The sequence below is a fragment of the Pomacea canaliculata genome, linkage group LG4, assembly GCF_003073045.1.
Source record: "Pomacea canaliculata isolate SZHN2017 linkage group LG4, ASM307304v1, whole genome shotgun sequence".
Taxonomy (NCBI): domain Eukaryota; kingdom Metazoa; phylum Mollusca; class Gastropoda; order Architaenioglossa; family Ampullariidae; genus Pomacea; species Pomacea canaliculata.
The window spans coordinates 18,300,191-18,325,256 of record NC_037593.1 but is presented as its reverse complement, the minus strand read 5'-3'; the positions used below and the strand labels follow the sequence as shown (position 1 = coordinate 18,325,256).

The 25,066-nt window shown below is 43.3% G+C and overlaps 2 protein-coding genes and 1 long non-coding RNA gene across 3 annotated transcripts; 2 read left to right on the top strand and 1 right to left on the bottom strand.

The window, feature by feature from the left end:
- The first annotated feature begins 804 nt into the window (after window positions 1-804).
- On the top strand, window positions 805-5,623 carry LOC112562536. Its single transcript, XR_003098874.1, has 2 exons — window positions 805-1,626; window positions 5,526-5,623. It is a non-coding gene; the product is annotated as an uncharacterized LOC112562536 (long non-coding RNA).
- A 1,728-nt stretch (window positions 5,624-7,351) lies between these two features.
- LOC112561629 (probable serine/threonine-protein kinase kinX) lies at window positions 7,352-12,457 on the top strand. Its single transcript, XM_025234210.1, has 3 exons — window positions 7,352-8,129; window positions 8,186-8,463; window positions 8,533-12,457. Exons 1-3 carry the CDS (start codon window positions 7,352-7,354, stop codon window positions 11,692-11,694), a joined length of 4,218 nt encoding a protein of 1,405 aa, XP_025089995.1. The 3' UTR covers window positions 11,695-12,457.
- A 6,845-nt stretch (window positions 12,458-19,302) lies between these two features.
- Window positions 19,303-22,099, bottom strand: LOC112562535 (putative uncharacterized protein DDB_G0279653). The gene is made up of 4 exons (XM_025235822.1): window positions 21,871-22,099; window positions 21,280-21,443; window positions 20,871-21,156; window positions 19,303-20,222 (listed from the first exon to the last, which is right to left on the bottom strand). Exons 1-4 carry the CDS (start codon window positions 22,010-22,012, stop codon window positions 19,702-19,704), a joined length of 1,113 nt encoding a protein of 370 aa, XP_025091607.1. The 5' UTR covers window positions 22,013-22,099; the 3' UTR covers window positions 19,303-19,701.
- Window positions 22,100-25,066: the final 2,967 nt, after the last annotated feature.

The window sequence follows — 25,066 nt, the reverse complement described above, 5'->3', positions numbered from 1 at the left end:
GATCGAATAAATGCCACTCAAATTTATAAATTAATAGCGAAGACATAAACATTAAATAAATTAATTAATAAATGTCGAGTTAATGTCGATTTTGAAGAAGAATGTCTTTGGTTCGTTCCCGTGTCAGACCCATACCCCCACCCCACCCCTCAAAAAGGAAGAAGGGGAGAGAACTCTCTCTATCTAGCAGAAATGAAAGACTGTAGCATCAGAGGAGGTAACTACGACAGAAGGAGAAAGTTACATTCCTCATGCCATGCTCTTGTGAAATTAAAGATGAAGAGTAATGCATGTCGTTTTGTTTGGTTTGTGCTTGGACGTGACTGTGTCAGTATTATTACTGAATCGGTGTTTCCATGTAGTTAATGCTATTACTCAATAAGTGCTTCCATTCAGTCACCGACCAAGATTTCCGGTGAATATTACCTTTCAGCCAGTGTCATCACTTAGTCGTTGTTCCCACTCAGTGCAGCTATAGGCGGAAGTTCGCTCCATCACGCACACGATGTAGCCTGGAGTCGCGGTGCGTGGCACGTGACATCCCAGCGGACCTCGCGCCGTGGCTGCTGTGACTAGTGGAGGGGATGGCACCTGGCCAGAGAGGGAGGCGACTGACAGGAACATTGACAACTATCCCCTCCTCACCCCAGCTACCCCAGCCACCCTCAACTCACCCCAAGCCACCCTCAACTCACCCCAGCCACCCCAGCCACCCCCAACTCTCACCGTCGTATGTACATGACACGGAATCCGAACTTTTATAGACACGGTGTGCCAAGTACCTTGGGTACCTCATAGATCAACGCCTGCAATAATCAGTAGTTACATCAGGTAACTCAATGTATCGTTGCAGCATGGATTAATCGTTACATCAGGTAATTCAACGATCTTCACCTGCATTGATTAGTAGCTACACCTGATTGTTATCTGTCTGTTAGTTCTATCCGTGCGTGTGTTACCTAAACACGTTTACTTCCATGACCTGTCGATGATTGCGAACGTCTGCCATCCAAACACACCACTGCCGGCGGTTTGCTGGGTACGTCGGGTGCACACCCTGACAAGAGCACGCCGACTGACATAATAATTAGCTGGTGTCACGGGGTAGAGTTACGGCTTTTGCAACACCCGGATATAACCCAGTCGATGTGAGTGTCCCTACACACTGAGACTCCTCAGTCCGGTTCACCGGTTCGACAGCGTCGCCGGCTTTGCCGAAAGTCGACCAATCACAACTCACCTAACAAAAGGTCCGTAGGCCGACGCTGGTCTCCACAGCGACGGGGAGACGCTTATTATGTCTGACGCAGTCGGCACGGCGAGGGGGGAACAGCGGAGTGATTTTACCTGAGCAAGAACTCGATCGTCCCGTCGTCTGCAAAACACAGGAACGACGTCTGGAACCTTACAACGACTGTGGTCCCTAGCTGCCACCACCACCACCACCACCACCACCACCACCAACACCCTCCCCCACTTCCATACACACACTTCCTCCCTCTCTCTCTCTCTCACGACGCCCCTCTTCGTCCTCGTGGTGTCGCTCACGTCGTCTGACGAGTCGTCGTGGTCGTCTGCTGCTGACAACGTCGTCGGCACGATAAGATGGCGGATGAAGAGCGCCAGGTCAGTGTTAAGAGTACAGTCCGTTAGCAAGGACTGGTTAGCACAGTTAGTACAGTTACTTCACGCTAACAGCCTCCCAGACTACACCTGGTGAGGTCAGTCCTCAGGTAAATCCCCGCTAACACAGTCCCTGCACGCTAACTGTCGTCACAGTGTAACGGGCCCGCCACCAGTTCTCTAGACGACTCATCGTTAATCATTTATCGCCGACAGTCGTAACAGGCAGACACTCAGTCTTGGCACTCAAAAAAAAGTTGAGTAGAAAACCTTTTCTCGAGAGTAAATGAACTCAAATAGGTATAAGGATCGTTCATTCAAATTTTCAGTTTTATTGCGGGCCACGAAGGTAGTCGCATGGCAACCAAATAATTCGTATTTGAAAACCTCTCTCATAAGCTTGTCTCTCTCCCCTTGTCTGTCTGTCTAAAGTATTCTGATAATAAAGTCAACAGACTACATGATAAGTAGTGAGTGAAGTACAGTTATAGAGGGAAGTATAATTATACTCGACATTGCTGAACCTTTTCTAAAGACTCGTTAGACGTAACGATTTCCTGTTTACGTCCTGATTGCACGTGAGAAGGTGAACAACAGTTTGAGTTGACCTGTAGCAGAACTGGTGCCGACCGAACTCTGTCAGGAGCAGAGAGCTTTGGTCGTGTTCAAACTGACCTTTTAAGGATCACATTAATTAAGGTGGTCTGACAATAATGTCAAATTTTAATGATTGGTTTAGAAACTGTAAAGTTTATTCCTCCCATTCCTTTTCTCTCTTTCCCGCACACACAGACAAGGGAGAGGAGGAATTGTTAGAGGTGGGGTAGGAGAGATCACTTAGAGAAGAACAACCGTTAGCCTGACATTATTTTTTCTCATCAAAGATTTGGGGTCAGTAATCTAGGGAACTTTGTGCTTATAACAGGGGAGCGTTTGTTTGTCGAGGACTAGAGGGAGGGCGACATAATAAAGTCACAAGTGTAGGGGGGAAGTGTGTGGGGGAAGGACAGGACTCGTTGCTTGGCTGTGTGTTTGCATACAGGTCAAATGACACTCCCACCTATCTCTCTCTCTCTGGGACATTCAAGTAGCTGCCACCCTCAACAGAGTGACTGTTAGTGTATTGAGGAGATAGCACACCCTGGGTGTGGGGATAGAAATATGCAGACCTACAACTGACATGGCGCTACACTGTTTGTGTGTGTGTGTGTGAGAGAGAGAGAGAGAATAAATGAAATATTGAGTGAATATTTTTAGAAGGTCGGGTATGACTAAGACCACGCAAGAAAGAAAGAAAATCTAACTGCCACTTTGTCTTCATTCTGTCAGTGAGATACTATCCGGATAAGAAGCATTTTGTCAGGGTGAGATATCCGGGTGGATAGTCTCGTGTAGTACCCGACACGATTGCCGCTAGCAGGTGAGGACACAGCAGTGTCAGGGCTAACGACAGGCACAACCGTCCTTCTCTTCCATTATTTGTAACATTATTATAATGAATACGTCCGCAACGACAAAACTGAAGAATTCTAAGTTAGACAATGATCTGTCGGGTACACTTCCTTTTCTCACTCAGTGGGACAAACACCTGCGAGCTTTGAGAGGTGTACGAGTTGTAAATTACTGTTTGTACCCAACATAAATCACACGGGGGAGCTCGGGAGGGAAAGGACAAAAGAAAAGAGAAAACAAACCCCTGGCTTTATGTTGTCTTGAATGTGCAGGTGATTAGAACTCTTCAGGTATTTGAAATTCTCAGTGGATCCTTGAGATGATCGTGTGAGTGTGCGAGCTGGGAATACTCTATGTGTGTGTGTACGCGCGCGTGTATGTGTGATCGGGTATGCACACCTGTGCTTTTTTCCTGCTTGTGGTTTAATGTGGTCGGTGTCGATGCGCGAACTCGGGGGAATCGATCCTGCACCTGTCCAAGGTGAGTTCTTTGATCAGCGACGTGAGGCGCTGGCGGAAACCTCAGCCACCCGGCACCCAGTGAAGCCTGCTTTCCACACACAACATATTTTCCTTTCGCCACCCAATGTTTGGCAGAAGGCGGTTGTCAACAGAAGATCGTTTAAAGCAATAGTTGTCTGTATTGCCTGTTGTTTGTTCTTCACTGTTTGTCTTCCTCTGACGGAGCAACACACACACTGGCGCAAATGCGTGTGGAGGGAAGCACATCAGCTGTAAAATGCGAAAGAAAAAAAAAAAGTAGTCGACTCAAGTTTAAATCAAATTTCTAATTTCAGGGTTTCTTCGCCATAATCATTTCGTTTATGTCTTTTGCTTAAACTGCGTCAGCATTTTATTTTATTTTTATTTTATTATTATAATTTTTTTTTTTTGCTTTTTTAACCGGGTATTTAAGGTAATGATGAAGGGCTTGGGCAAGGGTTTGAATGAGAAGGAATTTAATCGATCCTTTTTTTTAATACGACCTCATCTCCACCGACAGAACAATATTAATCAATGCATTAAAACAGATTTCTCTCATCTCTTTCTGTCTGTCTGTCCATCTGTCTGGCTGTCCTTGCGTGTACATGCACGCGTTTGTATGTTCTTGTCTCTGTGTATTTTTTCCTCTCTCCTTCTCTCCAGTCTTTCTAGCTGTCCGTGGTGTGCTCGAAAATTCCTCTCGCCTCATTAGCATCTGCCGCTGTCTGCGATGTCCATTAGACTTAATTAACATCTCAGCTTTCTGCATGCATCGCTGGACTCCAGGTAATGTGGACAGGAACAAACCCAAAGTCCTGCTCAGGTGTGCAAGATGCGGAACAAGCTTCTGTCCTGAATGATGATGTCTCTGACACGTACAAACGCAGGCAGATGCACGAGTACAGAGGGACTTGCACGTGTACACACACGTATCCTCTCTTGCCTGCTCACTCACTCTACACACACACATAGGTGCCACGTGACTTTGTTCCTTCACAAAAATGGCGCTATGCAGACCAGCAGGAAATAATGATCTTTTATTGTTTGGATCTCCCACAATTTTCTTTACCAATATCATCATTTGAAATACTGATGGAATGTTTATAGACCTTGGGGGTATCGAACACACCCCACTGACATCTACCTTTAAAAAAAAAGTGAATGAAGGGCAACAAAGAGGTTAATGAACCGTGGAGCCACGCGTAGATAAACACGTCCTCACAGGTCGTGGTACAGAGCCCCTCGTCAAGCCTTGTCAGGAGGATGTGAAAGTGGGGGTTGACGTGGGTGGAGGGACGCTGTCAGGGTGGCTCCCAGACTACACGACCCGGGGTCACACTGGTCTTAACCCGTTATGGCTTCCGACTGAGTAACAGGCAAGTAAAGACTTGAAGACCAGCAGCCAGAGGACGTTTCGCACAATGTGACAAAGACAAGAAGTCAGGCGCGTGAAAACACCACGTGACTCTGCATGACGTCATAGGCCTGGAAACGTCACATCACTCAGTACGTCAGCAGTCATCAGGAATGTAGACTGTGTGATGCCCGCATGATGACCAGCAGGATGTAGTCCCTCTCTTGTCCCCCATGTCTGTCTCCCCCTACCCGCACTGTATTCTCTCCTCTCCTGACCTCGTCCACCCGACCTTGCTCTCTCCACACTCTCCGGAATAACTGCAATCTTCCTGTCCAAATATAATGCACACGAATAACGAGTTTCTTTCTCTGTTGTCATGGTAAAATTTGTTTTTTTGGAGGTAATCAGCGATGAGTGGGTGATGGAAAGAATCCATGCAGGCCGCTCCAAGCTTTTTATCATCAACCATTTGAGCTAATTGAGTTGTCAGTGACATGAGGTGCCCTTGTGACCTTTGCCATTTGACCTCGTGACATCGTTTATTTTTAGAGGCAGTGTTTTTAAATCAAAAATGGATGGCCTGATGTTTTCACGGTCTGACTGTGTTCAGGAAGCGGAAGACAATCAGGGTGACGACTCCCCGAAAGAGGATCCAAAGGGAGAAAAAACTGCGGGAACCGAGGACAAGGACAAGGACAAGGACAAAGGTCAGTCACGTAAACACACCGTTGGAGTGAATCATGTTTTGTGTATTTTTTTATTTTCAGTCTGTAGCGGGCATTGCCCCCTTCTCTCAGGTAATTATTTATTAGTTTTCAGCCTAACCCTGCCAACAGCTCTAGCTTTAGTCATATTACATGAATCGTAAAGATTTCTTGAGATTCCGACTTAAAACATAATCTGAAACTTATTTTATTTAAATCAGTTAATTTTGAAAACACAAGTAGTCAGTTATCATGATCATGTCAATGTTAGTGTTATGTATTTTGTTATCTAAGCTACAATTAACAGGTTTGCATTGTCTGTAGGAATAAAAACAGACTTTTATTCATGTTTGTATGCATTCCATCCATGGTTTTAAAAAGCATTACTCTTATTGTTTAAACTATTTTAATAGCAGAATGTTATATGCAGACATATTTAAAGAGCTAAGTGACAGGACACTAATCAACAATCTATATTTTATATTACTTTGTCTTCGTGGTGCTTTTAGTCTTGAAAACTGCTTCACAAAAAATGCATGGCTTGGTTTTGTTGTTTGTGGTTGTTGCCCGACGTCTAGCTGGTGTGTAATGCAGACTAGTAACATGTCTAGCTGGTGTGTAATGCAGTCTAGTTGGTGTTATAAGACAGACTAGTTGATATAATACAGACTAGTTGATGTTATAATACAGTCTAGTAGGTGTGTAATGCAGTCTAGCTGGTGTTATAACACAGACTAGTTGATGTTACAATACAGTCTAGTAGGTGTGTAATGCCAATGACTAGCTGCTGTCTGTAAGCAAGAAGTAGAAGACAGCCTGTAGACTGCGCACGTCGATAACACTAAATGATGAAGCACCTGAGTTTTCTTTTTTCAAGAACAACTCAGTACTCACTCATGCATAGCTCGTCTGCAGTCCCTTGAAATGAGTTTTTTCATTTACACGAGAATTGCACGAAAATGGCATGTCAGTCCTGACTTCTTCCCTCAGTTGATGTCATCGTGTAGTTACTTTGTATTTATCACTAGTTGTCATGGGTTTGTCCCAGTTGCCATTTACAGGTCACGTTGGCTTAATTTTTGGTTCAAGCAGATACAAGTGTTGTATTGTTTTTTTCACCTAATGGTCTCTTGGTGTTGTTCACTGCTTTTATGCGTGTGTGCACGTGTACCAGGGAACGAACAGAGACAGGCCGGCAGTCTAATGCGTCCCACGAAGTATAATTCAGTAATATGTATCATGATCAAACATACTCGTAACTGTTTTGTTGCATGACCTTTTGGTGTTCAAAGGGTCTTTACTTCTCTACAAACAAAAAGACTGAAAAACGTATATGAAATATTTGTCAGAGGTACAGACTGACAAAGACAAAAGAACAGAGTAAAATTTATAAAAATGTTATGAAGGGTTTAAATTATGAATGGTTGGAGAACAGGTTGAGTATACTGGCTATTCTGGCCAAAACGCTAGAGTTGTTCACCAACAGTTGCATGAGCGTTCATTTGTGAGTGGAGTGCGGTGACCTCCTTGACCCCGATGTGACCTTTGCATGGTAGTGTAGAGAGCTTCGCACCTCACAGCATGCACGGTGAACGTTGTCAGCAGCCCACGACCGCTCGCACTTCATTTCTTTTGTTGTCTTGGTTGGACTGCTCACCGCGATTTGCACTCTGATTACACGTGGAAAGTAAGCATTACGCTGAGTGCACTCACCCCTTGTTTGCTCCTGATGATGTCAACAAACCCTCATCCTGTAACTAAGAAAAGAAAAAACCCCACAACCTGCTCACCTGTTTCAGCAGAACCAGCGGCAGAAGCCTCTCAAGAACGTTCATCTACCGATCTAGCGCACTTGTTAGATGGTGTGGACAATACAAATGGAGACCCGCTGTCGAATGACATGAACATCGATGATGAAGCAGATAAGGCATCTTCCACTTCTGACCAAAGGAAAGCTGTTGATGCCGACGGTTCAGGTGCAGACGGCGAGGAGTCAGGTGAGGCAGGGCAAGACGTAGCAGGTGAACTACTCGTGCAAGAAGATGGCCAGACATCCGACCATCCAGACAATGTTGATAAAGTGTCGAGAGAAACTCATCACGGCGACGGTTTTCACGACGAACAAGCAGAATTACACCCAGACGAGGAGACTGGTGACGTTCCTTCTGAGACACACCAAAAGGAGCCACACCAAGAGGAGGAGACTGGTGACATTCCTTCTGAGACACACCAAAAGGAGGAGACTGGTGACATTCCTTCTGAGACACACCAAGAGGAGGAGACTGGTGACATTCCTTCTGAGACACACCAAGAGGAGGAGACTGGTGACATTCCTTCTGAGACACACCAAGAGGAGGAGACTGGTGACATTCCTTCTGAGACACACCAAGAGGAGGCACACCAAAAGGAGGAGACTGGTGACATTCCTTCTGAGACACACCAAGAGGAGGCACACCAAAAGGAGGAGACTGCTGACATTCCTTCTGAGACACACCAAGAGGAGGAGACTGGTGACATTCCTTCTGAGACACACCAAGAGGAGGAGACTGGTGACATTCCTTCTGAGACACACCAAGAGGAGAGACTGGTGACATTCCTTCTGAGACACACCAAGAGGAGGCACACCAAAAGGAGGAGACTGCTGACATTCCTTCTGAGACACACCAAGAGGAGGAGACTGGTGACATTCCTTCTGAGACACACCAAGAGGAGGCACACCAAAAGGAGGAGACTGGTGACATTCCTTCTGAGACACACCAAGAGGAGGAGACTAGTGACGTTCCTTCTGAGACACACCAAGAGGAGGAGACTGGTGACATTCCTTCTGAGACACACCAAGAGGAGGCACACCAAAAGGAGGAGACTGCTGACATTCCTTCTGAGACACACCAAGAGGAGGCACACCAAAAGGAGGAGACTGGTGACATTCCTTCTGAGACACACCAAGAGGAGGAGACTAGTGACGTTCCTTCTGAGACACACCAAGAGGAGGAGACTGGTGACATTCCTTCTGAGACACACCAAGAGGAGGCACACCAAAAGGAGGAGACTGGTGACATTCCTTCTGAGACACACCAAGAGGAGGAGACTGGTGACATTCCTTCTGAGGCACACCAAGAGGAGGAGACTGGTGACATTCCTTCTGAGACACACCAAGAGGAGGCACACCAAAAGGAGGAGACTGGTGACATTCCTTCTGAGACACACCAAGAGGAGGAGACTAGTGACGTTCCTTCTGAGATACACCAAGAGGAGCCACACCAAGAGGAGGAGACTGGTGACGTTCCTTCTGAGGCACACCAAGAGGAGGAGACTAGTGACGTTCCTTCTGAGGCACACCAAGAGGAGGAGACTAGTGACGTTCCTTCTGAGGCACACCAAGAGGAGCCACACCAAGAGGAGGAGACTGGTGATGGTGAGACAGACAAGGACACTCAGTCAGAGAGAGTTCAGGACGATAGCGTCCTAATAGAAGGACCCAAGGAAGAGGAACCACACCAAGTAGAGAATAATGCCAAGATCCACTTAGAAACTTATCAAGAAGAGGATAATACTGAAATACAGCCAGAACCTAACAAAGAAGACGATAATGCCGAAATACATGCAGAACCCCGCCAGGAAGAGGAGAATGCCGAAATGGAATCAGAAACCCATCAAGAAAAGGATAATGCCGAAATACAGGAAGAAACTCAAAAAGAAGAGGATAATGCAGAAATACAGGCAGAAGAACCTCAACAAGAAGAGAATAATGCCGAAATACAGGAGGAATCCCACCAAGAAGAGGTTAATGCCGAAATCCAATTAGAACCCCATCAAGAAGAAGATAATGCCGAAATACAGGGAGAAGAACCCCATCAAGAAGAGGATAATGCCGAGATACAGGGAGAAGAACCTCAAGAAGTAGAGGATAATGCCGAAATACAGGCAGAAGAACCCCAACAAGAAGAGGATAACGCCGAAATACAGGGAGAAGAACCCCATCAAGAAGAAAACAATGCCGAAATACAGGCAGAAGAAACCCAACAAGAAGAGAATAATGAAGATATGCAGGAAGAATCCAATCAAGAAGAGAATAATGCCGAAATACAGGCAGAAGAACCCCAACAAGAAGAGAATAATGCCGAAATACAGGCAGAACCCCACCAAGGAGAGGATAATTCCCAAATCCAATTAGAAAATCATCAAGAAGAGGATAATGCCGAAATTCAGGCAGAAGAACCTCAACAAGAAGAAAACAATGCCGAAATCCAATTAGAAACCCATCAAGAAGAGGATAATGCCGAAATACAGGCAGAAAAACCTCAACAAAAAGAGGATAATGCCGAAATGCAGGTCGAAGAACCTCAACAAGAAGAGGATAATGCCGAAATACAGGCAGAATTACATCAAGAAGAGGATAATGCCGAAATAAATGCAGAAGAACCTCAAGAAGAAGACAAAAATGCCGAAATTCAATTAGAAACCCATCAAGAAGAGGATAATGCCGAAATACAGCCAGAACCCCACAAAGAAGAGGATAATGCCCAAATCCAATTAGAACCTCACCAAGAAGAGCAAATACCAACTAACCAGGAAGAAGATAATGATGTACAGACAGAAAACTTCAACGATGGCGACAAAGCCGAAGTTCTTCAAGAAGAAGCAGAAAGCCTTCGAGAAGACATTTGTGTAGAAGAATCATCTGAAGTTAATGCGCCAGAGTTGGGCACTCAGTCCATCTTTGACGAAGAGACAGGGGAAGGGGTCGTTGACAGCTCAAGCCAAGAAGGCATGAGCAGACTTCAAGAAGCAGACGATGAAGGCGTTTCCGCAGGGATCGCAGAAGAGAAGGAAGTAGAGCAAGATAACAGAGGTCAGGGAGTTTCTGCCAACGAAGTTCAGTCGTCTGAAGGGTTGGATGCAGCAGACATCCAAGAGAGAAACAATGAGGCACTGCAGACAGACAATAAACTCCAGTGTGAAGAATCACAAAACATTTATGAAAGTGAGACAGTCACCGAACCAACACCTGGATCTGGTGATTCCTACCCTGAACCAGACGAGACCGAGCGAATGGTTGGTGAAGAGTGCCAGAATGAGGCGTTGCCTGAGGCCTCTCCAACGCAGGAAAACCAAGAAAGCTACTTGGAGGACAAAATGGAAGAGAACTGTGAAGGGATATCACAGTCGCTACCAGCCGAAGGACAAGAATGCCTAGCATCAAGCACTGAGAATGAGGGCAGCCAGCAATCACCTTTGAGAGAGACGTGTGGGGAGGATAACATGGAGGTTCAGGGAATTGGGGAACACGACACTGAAGGTAAGAAAGAGGATGAACTCGCGAATCCCACTCAATCTGATGAAGATCAGGGCCATGACATACAGCGAGAACAAGAGACGGCCGAGTCTTGTGATGAAGAGCGACTAAAGGATGAGCAGAAACTGGACGAGGGGAACATTGATGGAGACTTGCAGTCAGAAGGTTTGGTGGTAAATTCGAAGGCTGAGACAGAAAACCTGGTCACCCTTGAGGTATCACAGGTTAGTTCCGAGCCACAGAAACAGTGTTCAGTTGAAAATGACAGAGTCGCATCCTCTGGACGGTCTTCAGACACGAAATTTGCACAAAGGCATGTACGGTCTCGCGAAAAAGTTCCAAAGAGATCCCCGTCAGGACGAAGGCAAAGAGACGAGCCCACCGTCAGAAGACGACAGGATCCCACGAACTCCACCAGCAGCACCAGATCCCAACACCTCGCACCTAGTTCTGTGGTGACTGACGTAGACACGACAACATCATCAACAACGGAGAACTCGCGGCCCAAGACGAGCCCAGCAGCAACAGATACTACGCCCCAGACGACTCGTCGTCTCCACAAGAGAGAGGCCAGTCGACCAATCAGCAGAAGCGTTACTGATCACGGACCAGCGCATGTCCAGAGCCAATCATCGTGCCGATTGCGACGACCTCGCACAACCTACACTTGCCGCCCGTCCTGTCTGTCAGGTGACTGCGATTGCCATTCAAAGCAAACAAGCAAAAAAAGAAAAAAAATACTGGTGACCTTTGCATGCAGGTCAATTCATAATTTTTAAAGATATATTTATAAATTTACTTATTTTTTGCTATCTTAAACGTGTTCAAAGACTCCTTTCAGGATTTGAGATATCATTTGTCTCGCTTTACGACATCCCGAGATATATGATCAGACCTCTTTGAAAATAAATTGCTATGGACTGAGAGTAGAAGGAACTGTTATGATAGCAGTAAAGATTGCAACAAAGGTTCAACTGCTGCGATTACAATAACTTTTTAAATATTGTGTCAAGAGAGGATTGACTGCCTTCCTTGCAGTAAATGTTGTATCAGTAAAAGCTAGAATTTCCTAACAGCAGCACAGATTGTGTCAATGATTCATGGTTTCATGGTTAGTGCGCTTGACTTCCTGTTCAGTCAGCAGTGAATAAGTCCCTGAATAATAAATGAAAGGCGATGGAAGAGATTATCTATCCTTCTTGAATAAACCAACCCCTTGATACTAAACCACTCTTCTCCCTTCTCCCTACAATTACAAGGAGATAAAATTTTAAATTATCCTCATCTTGAAAATAATGAAGACGATCTGTAATAATGAAGACGATCACCATCTGTATCTCACACCCACACTATAACATATCATTTAATAAAATTAATTGAAGAAATGATTATCTGAATAATCATTTTTTTCTTCAACTGGTTCACGAAGAAAAATTACAAAACGAAGTCATAACAATTGCTCTGTTGCAAAATATTGGACAGGCTGCCATCTTTGCACGTTCTTTCCGACTACGATCTTGAAAAGGGTTTCAGTCGGTGTGTGACTCGTGTCACGATCAGCTTTTCATACGATGTCACCTTAGTACTCGTAAATATCCGAAAAAATATCCGCCAAATCCGGGATTGTACGAGCAACCAGACATCATTACTGATGATACCACCCGCCGCGGGTTGTTTATATTACAGTTTAACCACCCGCTCTGCTGGCTATTCACGAACAAAACTCATATTAATAATCCTTTTATATCCCTTCTATTCATAAAATATCGTGGAGTGCGATGGGGTAGAGGTGGTATTTGTGGACCTGATTTGTATGTGGACGAATATGTAGAGGATCGTGTCCCAACAGGCCAGGGCTGGCAGGTAGATAAAGAAACTACTGCTGTGTAATCTCACTCAGAATCAAAGTAAAGGAGACATCTAAGTCACCTGTCACCTGCAACACATAAAACTCTCGTCTCCTTTACTGCTTATAAAAAAAGGACGATAACAAATCCGCCATCAAGAGGAGAGAGAAAGACAAGAATCGAGCTTAGTGACTCTGTGGACAGGTTGGAGGCTTTGCCATTCCTCACAAAAATTCTTTTTTGTGTCAGAGTTCACTTAAGATAAACTCTCGCAAACACTTTACCTTTATAAGATCGTGTCTTCAGCTAATATTGCTGGCAGGACACTTAAGTGCTCCCTGTTTGGAGGGAGAAAAATCTGATTTCTAAAGAGTGTATGGGATGTTTGCAAGCGCACTCGCAGCCAGAAGAGCTGAATATAAACTTTAAAAAAAATACAACTTTCCATGTGGTTTTGTCTCTTAGCAGAATTCCTTTAAATTATAAAACGCAGTATTGTTTTTTTAATAATGTTTAAATTGAGTAACTTTCCGTCCACACTTCTGCAGTTCTTTTCTGTTTGAAGTAAACATTCAGATCTGTGATTCCTGTAGGCGTGGATTGCTACTGGCACAAACTCGGAAACAACAGCCATTTACTTATTACATTTGTCTGTGATGTGGGAACATTGTAGGTCAAAGACCAGCACTCATTTCAAGCACTGACCATTATTTCATAGGTAAAGTATTAAAAGCCTGACAGAATGACCCTTGTGCACCACGTTTAGCCTCGTTTTCACACCCTACCATTCAAAAAGGAGCGAGTTCAATGCCCACCTGGTTGCTGACACCATGTAGTCACCAATCTCACCATTCTTCTCCTTTTTCTCTTTCCATGGAGGTCAAACGGACAGTGAAAAATGTTCTGCATGCGGAAAATGTGATAAACCCACTTTGATGCAGGACATTTCACTGTCTTACCACAGGAACAAAATCGACAAAAGGCAAAGGAAGCGAGCTCGGAGACTCCAGTGATGAGACTAAAACACCCCAAGCAAGATCGGGTAAGATCGGAGAAGATCGGGTAAAGGGTGCATGCGCACTGGCTACTGATTGCCAGCATTTCCTTCCTTCCTGCATTACTTAAAAGTGTGTGGATGTGAGTAGACGTGGTTCGACCTCCACTAGGTAGTGGAATGTATAGACTGTGTATGGACGTGAGCCAACCTACTCACAGCAGTGTATTGATGTACTCAAGAGAATGTTTCAACAGCAGCAGGAGTACACAAGCGAGCGCGTTGACGTCAATTGACGGGTACATCATACATCTTACAGTTGCACGTGCTTTTTCCCTCCGTGAGTTACAGTTCCGAAACCCAAGGCAGATTATCGAGCAATGAATGTTAAGTCCTGATCACCGCTCTAACCACTTGTTTTGTTAGCCTAACTTTTGTTCTCATTTGTTAGCCTAACGTTCGTTCTCGTGTTAGCCTAACGTTCGTTCTCGTGTTAGCCTAACGTTCGTTCTCGTGTTAGCCTAACGTTGGTTTTAATGTTAGTCTAACGTTCGTTTTAATGTTAGTCTAACGTTCGTTTTAATGTTAGCCTAACGTTGGTTTTAATGTTAGTCTAACGTTCGTTTTAATGTTAGTCTAACGTTCGTTTTAATGTTAGTCTAACGTTCGTTTTAATGTTAGTCTAACGTTCGTTTTAATGTTAGTCTAACGTTCGTTTTAATGTTAGTCTAACGTTCGTTTTAATGTTAGTCTAACGTTCGTTCTCGTGTTAGCCTAACGTTGGTTTTAATGTTAGTCTAACGTTCGTTCTCATGTTAGTCTAACGTTCGTTTTAATGTTAGCCTAACGTTCGTTTTAATGTTAGCCTAACGTTCGTTTTAATGTTAGTCTAACGTTCGTTTTAATGTTAGCCTAACGTTCGTTTTAATGTTAGTCTAACGTTCGTTTTAATGTTAGCCTAACGTTCGTTTTAATGTTAGTCTAACGTTCGTTCTCATGTTAGCCTTACGTTCGTTCTCATGTTAGCCTAACGTTTGACTTAATGTTAGCCTAACGTTCGTTTTAATGTTAGCCTAACGTTCGTTTTAATGTTAGCCTAACGTTCGTTCTCATGTTAGTCTAACGTTCGTCCTCATTTGCAGTCACATTATTGTTGTAACGACAGCTGTAGTCGTGACAATAGTCGGAGCAGAAGTCGCAGGGTGCAATAACTGCTTCATTTCTTAGTGAAGTAATGAGCGATGGGTAATGTAATGTTTGCGGGGACTGTTTCAGAACTGGTTTTTAACTGACTTTTGTAAAAGCCTGGATGTGCGTGTGATCTCTGTTGCTAGAGACCTCCGACGGGCGTGCCAGACAGCGAGAGTTCTTTAAGGAGGAGCTCAAGAGGTTGGAGGACAGCTTGAAAAAAGAGTCTTCCAAAATAGTTCCTCCTCCCAGGTAAGAGGAATGTTGATATTCTTCGTCTGACAAAAACTTGAAACATTTTGTGAAAATTCGCTTATTATTGTTTTCACTGTCGTCTGTCTACTTTTAGCTGTTCATAGCCTGGGTCTGTCTGTCTTTATTGTCTCGTGTTCTGTCTCTATGTGTTTGTGTTGTCTGTCCGTTGTTTACCAAAACAAGGTAATTGACGCTTCATGGGGACAACAAGCAAAGTCTGCAAAGAAATATCATTTGTTCCAAAATTTCAGTCGTAAAGGGTTTGTCTCTGACAAAAACTATTCTATTTTGTTAATTGTATTTTACAAGATTTTATAACAAATATGTCGATGGAGAGAAGGAATAAGTGCTGAATATGGTTGTCGATGTGCTGTTATAATTTTCTGATGCTCAATGTACATTTGCTCAACACACCTCCCTATTCCTGACAAAGCACCTGCTCTGTGTGATCTGAAAACTTCATGTAAGTAGTGAGTGAACATAAATATTGTTCAACGTATTTTGATTTTCGCCAGGAAGAAGAACACACCGTTCATTTTCAACTCCTTGGCTCCATACTACGACACTCACACCCCTCGCTTTCTCATCAACTTGGTGAGTTTACACCGAGTCAGGCAATAACTAGTGAAGGAGAAATAAGTTTCGAAAGCTTGTTTACTTTTTTTTCTTGCGGTTCTAGAGGTATAAATTTGCCTATCCATCTATCTTGCCTGCCTTCTGTTTCTGTCTGGATACAGAGTATAATTCTCTTCTGTGAAGTAATGTTGATATGTGGTAGGTAATAGTGTCCAGTTCTAATCATAGTTTTACACTCTTAGTACCGCTAGACCACTAGCTATATAAATCATGTCTACTAATATGTCAGTGTATTTTATCGATGTTGTTGTATGGTTTCCACCGTGTTGATTTTGTGTTGTCAGAAACATTTAAGTGAGGTTTACGTAAGAGCCTCCATCTACTCACTCACTCTTAGCGACTCTCGATTTGTTTTCGGGGATGAATTTATTTCTGTCAGAACATGTGTCTTCTCGTCTCCTGCCTTTTTCTGTGTTTGTGGTGTTGACACCACTGCTTGTGTAAAGTAACTCACGAAACAATATGCTGCAACCGGGGACAATCCAAGATGACACAAGATGATCTCAAGCTAACATTCGCCATGTTGCAGCGTGACGGTCACTTCATGGGTCACACCAGCCGCCGCACTGCACAGGGCCTGTGTGACCCTTGGGTTGACCTTTGCATGGATAAGGACGTCCTGCCGGCCATCTCCCCACAGCACACCACCATCCACGAACACAAAAAGAGGTAAACAATCTACAGAAAATCCGGTTTTTTAAATGTCTCTCTCTTTTACACACACACACAATGGGAAGCACATCTACCTGTATCCTAGCAACGGCACATTTTCGAATCTCACATCTTTGAAACAGCGAGCCACACCGCCTTTGATTGCTTTACTTCTCATTATTCTGCCCTCAGTTCTAAACACCATGGTCACAAGCAACACGAGCACAAAAACAAGCAGGAGCGGAAAGAGGACGATGAGCGGATGCCACTGTTTCCCATCGTCACCTTGGAAACCAAAGACCTCGCTACACGACAGCTGTACTACAGTGACGTCCCCATGCTAAGGTGGGTGTGTGCCGGTCCCTTGGATAGAAAAAAAACCTAAACATTCGTTAGAAAGCTAAAAGAAAAATGAGTGCAGATGATGATGACGACGACGAGAATGACGATGATCCACACCTTACCTTGTCCCATTGTTGCTGCAGGAAGGAGCTCAAGACCAAGTACAGCTCTCAGGCTCAGCAGAAGGTGGAGGCTGATTACAAACGCACACGACAGGATTTCTATCGTCTGGACCTTGACAAGATCGACCAGGTGCCACCTGGCAGCCGGCAGCACATGACGTCCACCTACCTGGCCTACCTGCAGAACACACCTGGCTCGCGACGTGCGGTCAACGAGTGCGTCCGCAGCTTGGGAATACAGGAACAGGCCAACTGACCTGCGGGCATTGAGAAGTCATCTGCATTACACATGCAGCGAGACATTCCCATGCTCTGTATACTATCATTTATTTTGTACTTAATTAACCTTTGTCACACTTTTTACATCAGCTCGGAAGGTTTCAAAGATTGAGGGAGGGGGAGAAAGGAGAAGCAGATAACAGGGTTACTCTGCTAGAAATATGTAAATAACAGTTTAAAATTCATAGCAGTTGAAGAAATGTTTCTCGAGCTAATGAATGACTGGGATCATACTGATCTTGAATTAAAGATCGGCTATGACAAATGAAATAGTTGATTAAACCACCGCCAAAAACGTTTAAATATTTAAAAATTAAAAAAAAACACATTCATTTTAACAATCTTTCAAACAGCATTATTATGAATGGCATATTTGTAACATTTTGTATACAAAAAGGTTTATTTTCATATTTGTGACTTCCTGTGATCAAACCCTCTCGATGTCGTTAATATTAAGATGTTCCGTCCACTTTCGTGTCGAGTGGTCTCGATATTTTTAAACAAATAAACAACTTTGAGAAATCGGGCTCAATCCGCTTAACCAAAAGTATTAAAAGTTTTCGAAACGAAGAGCGCACTTGGACTAATGGCAAGGTTGCCAGTGGTGTGTTTGTGTTTAAAAAGTACTTCCGTTATTCGAATTAAAATATATTTTGAAGACAGCTATTGCAGCTTTATAACAGATCAAATGAAAAATATACGAGTATACATTATGTATCGGTTAACACTAATTCTCGCCTCTGACAAAACAACTTCTTATGTGTGAGCATGACTGCAATCCTGTAGAGATATGTATGTTCGTATATTATGCTGTTGATGTTAAATCTTCCTCCAGAAAGTCGTTGTGCATGTTTGTACACATGCGCATGTGCAGTCATCCATAGATTGAAAATTGAAAACACACACACACACACTCATGTGATTTTTTTTTTTTATTTTGTTTTGTTTTGACGAATGTAGTAATCCAAGACGAAGACGATGCAAACATTTGTTATAAAACACGCTTCTGCCGAGTCAAGTACATGAGATGGTTTATGATGCGGATATCATTTCATTTGACAAGTACTTTCCCTTTTCCAATGTCACATCTGCCGGTGAACATTGGTAACTTTTTTGCAAATTTTTAGAATGGTCAGACTCTGCTGGCAGTTCAGCTTTCTGCTCAAAAGAATGCACTTGGTGAAGAAATAAGGCAATTTAAAGCCCAGCCTGGTGTCTATAAAATTCCACCAAACCCTGTGGTACATTGTCCTATCCTATATCAGTATTCAACTGTTTCATACAAGTAACCACAACAATATTATGCTCTTTGGCCCAGTGGGCCGCCATGCAATATTAACTCTGAAGTTGTTTCATTCTATTTTCTTGTTGTTGTACACTGTTTCTTAAATGTTTCATTACACGGCGACTTCTGTGATAAAACATTGTAAACCCGTTAAAGATTACTTTCTTTATTTTGAACAGCGTGTACTTGTGGATGGATGCCTGCACTGTTTGAGATGTTGGTTTATTTGTTGAGGGGGTGGGCGGGATGAGCGGTCGTCATCTCTGTCAATCAGGTGACCAGGCACCTTCCTCCTTTCCAGAAAAGGTAACGATGTTTGATGAAGAAAAGCTTGATGATTGTGTCATTCATTGAAACTGCTTCTCCACCGTAAAAATCACTCATAGAAGACATTTCAATCAAAAGTAGCCAACCAATAGGTTAGTAAGCCAGCCAAGCTGTCAACCAGCTTTTCGTCTTTTCTTAGCTGAGATGATAATGCCTATCTTGTTTTAGCGAAACAAAAACAAAACAAAAAAAAAAAAAAACAAACGAAAAAAAAACAAACAAACAACAAAAACAAAAGACAAAGACAAAACGAAAAAAAGGATCAGAAGAAAAAGAAAAAAGAATATGACTAAACCGGAAGCTTTGTAGTATTATGCAGCCAGCAGGAGTTCTTGTCTGTGTTCTTAAATCACCCTCTGTTAGCTCGTATTCATTTGTTCTTATACCTCAGCATTATACCATAATCTTGAAGTAAATAAATGAGCCACAACCGCTCACATATAACAGTTATAACACTGAGAAAGGCATCAGCTCATGTTTTTATTTACACCTTTTGCATCTCTTGGACAAATCAGAAACAATTGACAGCATAATAGGCGAAGACATATTGGACATCGTGATTTACACTTGAATGAAAGCACCGTCTTACAGGACGATGTTCAAGAATAATAGTACTGCCTGTACAGCGAGAGAAATGCGAATAAATACGTTCTTCAGTCTATGTACAAAATGCGCACACACCGCAATCCTTTAAGATACAGCCACCGACTAGCATCTTTTGCTTTTTAGTTCTTGATTTATTTTTCCAAAATCAAGAAGTCGTGGCGTTATTGTAATTTCACTACATACTAAGTATATATATATCAGGCCAGTGTCCAAAGCTCGGAGGGAATCCACAAAGAACGATTAATTCAATGAAACTAAGCGTTCCTAGGTGGACGTACGCTGAGGTTCTGGCAGGCCGTCCAGCGGGCAGTGGCTACTCTGTTCTCGAAACGACCTTCGCTGAAACCTTTAAAGCGAGCGTTGAATCCACTGGTGGTTATCTGCTCCGCCGACACCCGGATGCCCAGCTCATCTTTCTCGTTGTATCGGACGTCGTTCTTGATTTTGCCATCCTTGTCGAAGTTGTTTTTGCCGTAGTTGTTGTCGTAGTTGTTTTTGCCGTAGTTGTTGTCGTAGTTGTTTTTGCCGTAGTTGTTGTCGTAGTTGATTTTGCCATCCTTGTAGTTGTTTTTGCCGTAGTTGTTGTCGTAGTTGTTTTTGCCATCGTTGTCGTACCTATTTTTCTGATACTCGCCTTTGTCATCGATACTGTCGGCGAAGCCGTCCAGAGAAATGGTGACTTCTGGGTTCTCGTCAAACGCTGACAGGAAGGTCTGGGGGACTGTTACTTCGTCTTTGTCGTATTCAAAAAACACCTGGACAGAGCCGGTCTCGCCTGCAGAAATAAGACAATCAACATTGAGAATAAACATCATTTCGTTGCAATACTCAAGACCTTCAGCTGTAGTGGTATAGATAGAAAAGATAGCTAGCGGCAGTTAGCTTATGCCTCCGTCCTATCCACGAATTTATTTTTATACTGACAAACAAACCTTTGACTTCCATCGTTTTATGCAGGCCATCATTCTATGCCAAATAACAGCCTACATGAAAATCTTAATCTTGATTCTAACCCTAACCCAAACCTAAATCCTAACCCTAAACCTATCTCAAACCCCAAAGCTACTGTTAATTCTAGATGGCATGTTAACTCGTTTTCACACACACACACACAGATCCTAACAGAGCAAAGAAGTGTTCATTCTAAAAGACACGCAGAATGAAGACCGAAAGATTTCCCGAACAAAGCTAAGGTGGTGATAAGACAAAATCATAAAATGAGAGACTTGCTCATGTTTTTGTGTAAGATGGACTCGTGAAAGCATGGATGCAGGTGAAAAAAGTGCAGTGTACATGTAGGTCAGTCTCATACCTAAGTGTCTTTCACAGACTGCAAACACCTATGCTCGGGTGTCTGAGGTGTTCGCAGTGTGCTAACACTGTCGTCCAAGTAATTCTCTGTGTGAGGATCACCTGTACTTACATCGTCTGCTTTGCACGAAGACATCAACGGTGTTTGTCCTGGTTTCCAGGCCAGCCAGGGTTGTCCTCAGACGATAGATGCTGTCCTTCAGCTCTTGCAGCAAGACTTGTGTAACCTCCGTTATGTTGATGCCGTCGATGGTGGCTCTTTGCTCTGCATTCCAGGAGGCGATGCCGTATACTTGTTGCTCCAGGACCTCCGTGATGTTGGAGGTTTCAGTTGCTGTCACCAGGGTCGCCGCAGCTGTGTCTTGCGCGGAACGGACTTGTGCTAACAGGTCGTCGATCTGTGACAGAGAAAACCACACTGTTGTACAACGGGGAGGGAGAGTGGAACACGAAAAATGTAGAGAGGAAGTTAGGAAAATAAAACTGGAAATGGTGAGTAGTAAGCGAGCTTAGGAGCTTACCTCCCCATTGGCCAGAGTGATGAGCCCGTCCTGCTGTTTATTGGAGAGGACGATGCTTGGGATGTCGCGCTGGTAAATGCGGTTAATCTTTTGTTCGCTGACCCTCAGATTAGTTCCGTAGGAACCCAAGCCCTCGTACAGGTCCTGTTTGACTCGAGTCAACTCTTGATACAGAAAATTGAGGTAAGCTGAGTGTTATTAGGAGACGATAACAACAGCTAATAATTTTATTGGCTAAAAGGAATTAACTTTCTACAAACAAGAAACTCAGTGGGGTGGATAGGTGGGTGGGACAAAGAAGACGAGTCCATCGATAGAAGGACACATACACACATACATACAGGCAACACACGCACACACGCACACACACACACATTTTCCGTCTATTGTTCGCACGAACATGCTGTGTTATGTTGGCTAAAGACTGCGGCCATTTTATTTGCCAAATTTTTCGTACTCATCGCTCATAGCGTTACAAGACAAAACTAATATTTTCTCTCTAGTGCGATTTTGTTTTCAGATCAAACAAAAACAAGCGACTTTAAACTTGCTTGAAATACAACATCACTTTATATTTGTTTGTATACTTACCCTCCAAGAGCTCTACTACATCTTTGAAGGTTTGTCCTGCTCCGTACCTAACGGGACTGTCACGTCTTCCAAATGTCCTCACTCTTCTAGCATACCCTCCAGATGCTACCGCCACCAAAACAGCGATAACGAGAACTTTCATGTTGGTCAGGTCGAAGATGGTTGTCAGGTCGCTGGTGGAGATGCAGTAGATGCTTTCAGCGATCTCGTTAGCCACGACTTACACTGTCTGGGGACCGCAACATTTATACCTGATATGCACGTGATGAGAATGCTAACGAGTCAGGGTAGGTGGGATTGGGGAAAGGGGGCGGGCTGTAGGGGAGGAATCGTGTAAATCAAGCTAATAATAGATAAACGTTTACCCCATTGGCTTTTCAAAAGATTGATGGATGACGAAAGCTGCCATCCTATTGGCTGCTACACGACACACAGCATGTTCACTGATACTGAGTCGGGCGACACTCAGACACCTGCCTTCGTTCACGTGAAGACGTTGGACAGTGACTGTGCCGGTCTCCTCTTTACCTTTGTCTCACCTGTTCCAGCTTCTTCGTAACTTCTCTATCTGTAAGACTTGACAGGCGATTTTACTACAAGTTACATCTCGCACAAAGCGAGAAAGAGAAAGTTGCTGGGCAACTTTTCACATGGTTAAAGATAATATTTGTTGCAGACATTCAAACAACTACAGCCCCATCTGAAGGGGTCTTATCACAACTGAAACCGAACTTTGAAATCGCCATATGAAAGAATTGACAGATTTCCATTAGGATTTCCATCATTTGATTATTCTTACAAGATCTGTAGAAAAACGAAGGAAAGGAGACGAAAAGAGAGGTCGTGCATATCTTTCTCTTTCACTCTGTTATTTGTATTGTTGTAATTTAAGGTAAAAGTAAAGGTCGTCCCATGCCCTTTTGAGGTTGTTAGGGAGTGAGGTGTTAGAAATCTCACTTTTCTCGGAACCAGAAAATCTGCTGTAATATGCTATGACATTCATTAAAAAGCTGCCGAAGTATAATATAATTATACAAAAGAGACATATTAGAAAAAGAGTGTAAGTTGTCCCATCCACTTGCACACCCTATACCTTGTACTTCCCTCCCACCCCTATACCCACCCTGACCCATCATTCTGTCTCTGCCTTCCTTAAACACATTCACCTCCACATCTTCACAGATCAATTCCCGTTAGCCCCAATTTTCGAGAGAGAATAAAAACGTACACCTATTCATCCACTATCATTTCTAGTTCTTCGTCTAATCTTTGTTTCAAGGGAAGAGAGAGAGAGAGGAATGCTAATTAAGTATCTTTTTATTCCCTGCTGATAAAGAGATTTGAAAAGGTTTATCAAACCATCACACGGCGCCCACTATCTCTGAGCAAATCTCGCAAATGCAAAGTGCCTATAAATTCTGTCTCATTATGTAAAAACACGATGTAAAGGCAATTCTGCATTCTCAACATCCGCACACCAAGGGGAAAAAATAACTTAGGGGTCTCGTCTAGTTCAGAAGCAAGCTGCTTTTGTTATATCGGATGATCTGTCGACTGTAGTGCCATGAAGGCTTGTTGTTCTGTCACCTGTATCTTTTGTTACATCAGCAGTTTTAGATAATCTAGCATTTCAAGAGGTCAGTACCCGGCAGCCTGCTGGTATTAAAAGTTTTGTTTTTTAGTATTCTTAGACGTCATCAAGCAGAAAAAATAATTTTTAAAAATGCGCAGGTAAACGACACTTACAGATTGAACCTACTCTTTCTTATTAATGAAAAATTAATAAAGATCGAGTTCTTTTAATTATTAAATCACCGTTCCAAATAGCCCTCCCCCACCCGAGCATTACTCTATTGTCATAATGGGAATGACATGTGCGGTATTAAATTTGAGACTCGATTATCTGCCAATAATGATATACTTACCGAGTTAATTACTATGTAACTAACACTAAATGTGTTCTATCATTCCTCCTGTATTCTGTGATGGTGGCTATTGCATGTGTATTTATCTATACTTGTGTCCTGCCCTGCGCTCCCTTCATAATTATAGTCACATTGTTGTTAGTTACTTTATATGAAAAGTATTGTGCAAATAACGATCACGTATAGAGTAAACAGATCACGTGGAAACACGTGCGTCGCAGTCTGGCAGGCGCTTGTCTAACGTTCACAAAATAAATACATAATAAAATTTGTACTATTTTTCCTAGGTCCGTAGTCATGAAACGAGGGTAAGTTGTTGCCCTGGGCAACATGGAGAACTCAGGGACAAGCGTCTTTTTGTTTCCAAAGTTACATAAAGTGACTTTCAGACCCACAGATGTTATATTGCCCTTAGTTACAAATCGGTGGCAAAGATGAACTGGGGTACAGAAATATAAAATAGTGTCCCAGGGGTGTAGCATCACATTGTAATTACAAAAATAAAACGCTTTGAGTTCCCCATTTTGCCCTGGGGAAAAGACTTACTATTGCCTTAGTAATGGCCCCTGGGAGTTGATCAGTACTCCTACCCGATTACCATCGGTCTAGGGGACATTAAATATGAACAAATGGAGGTATCAATCTACCATGTTTGAAATATCTCTGCATACACGTGCTCTGCTTGTAAATAACAAGTTTGGTAAGTAAACTCGAATACCTTACAGTTCAATGCTCTTTTGGATACCTGTGTAAATCCTTTCTCAGCTCGTTAGTGAGAAGAGAAAAACAGAATCAATTACAGTCTTCTTATGGCTAGAGCATTAATTTCTATAGCTTGGTCCCAGTGTTGGCCAACCGGTGCACGCATCAAAGATATGGTACGGTCCCCGCTATTTGGACGCAGCGAGGAGAACAATTAATTAAGCTTAAGAAAGGGATTTCTTTAAATCTGTATGATATATTGTTTTTTTTAAACTGACACCCGTTTGCCCGTTTTTGGTGAGTCGGTCTCAGGGGTTCGGCGGAGCCTCCGCCACGGAGGTCAAGACACACCCGCAATTCGTGATGACACTAAAGAAGGGTTCGGTGAATGTGCACATGAAACTTGTGGGTTCGGTACCTCAAAAAAGGTTAAGAACCACTGTTCTATGATCTGTCAAGTCTGTGTGACCAGGTACACTGCACACAACAATCTGCTGTAGGACCCCAAGGGAGCGAATCTCGTAACGGGACACAACTCAATGCGCTACTCATCCTGTGGGATCTGTCAT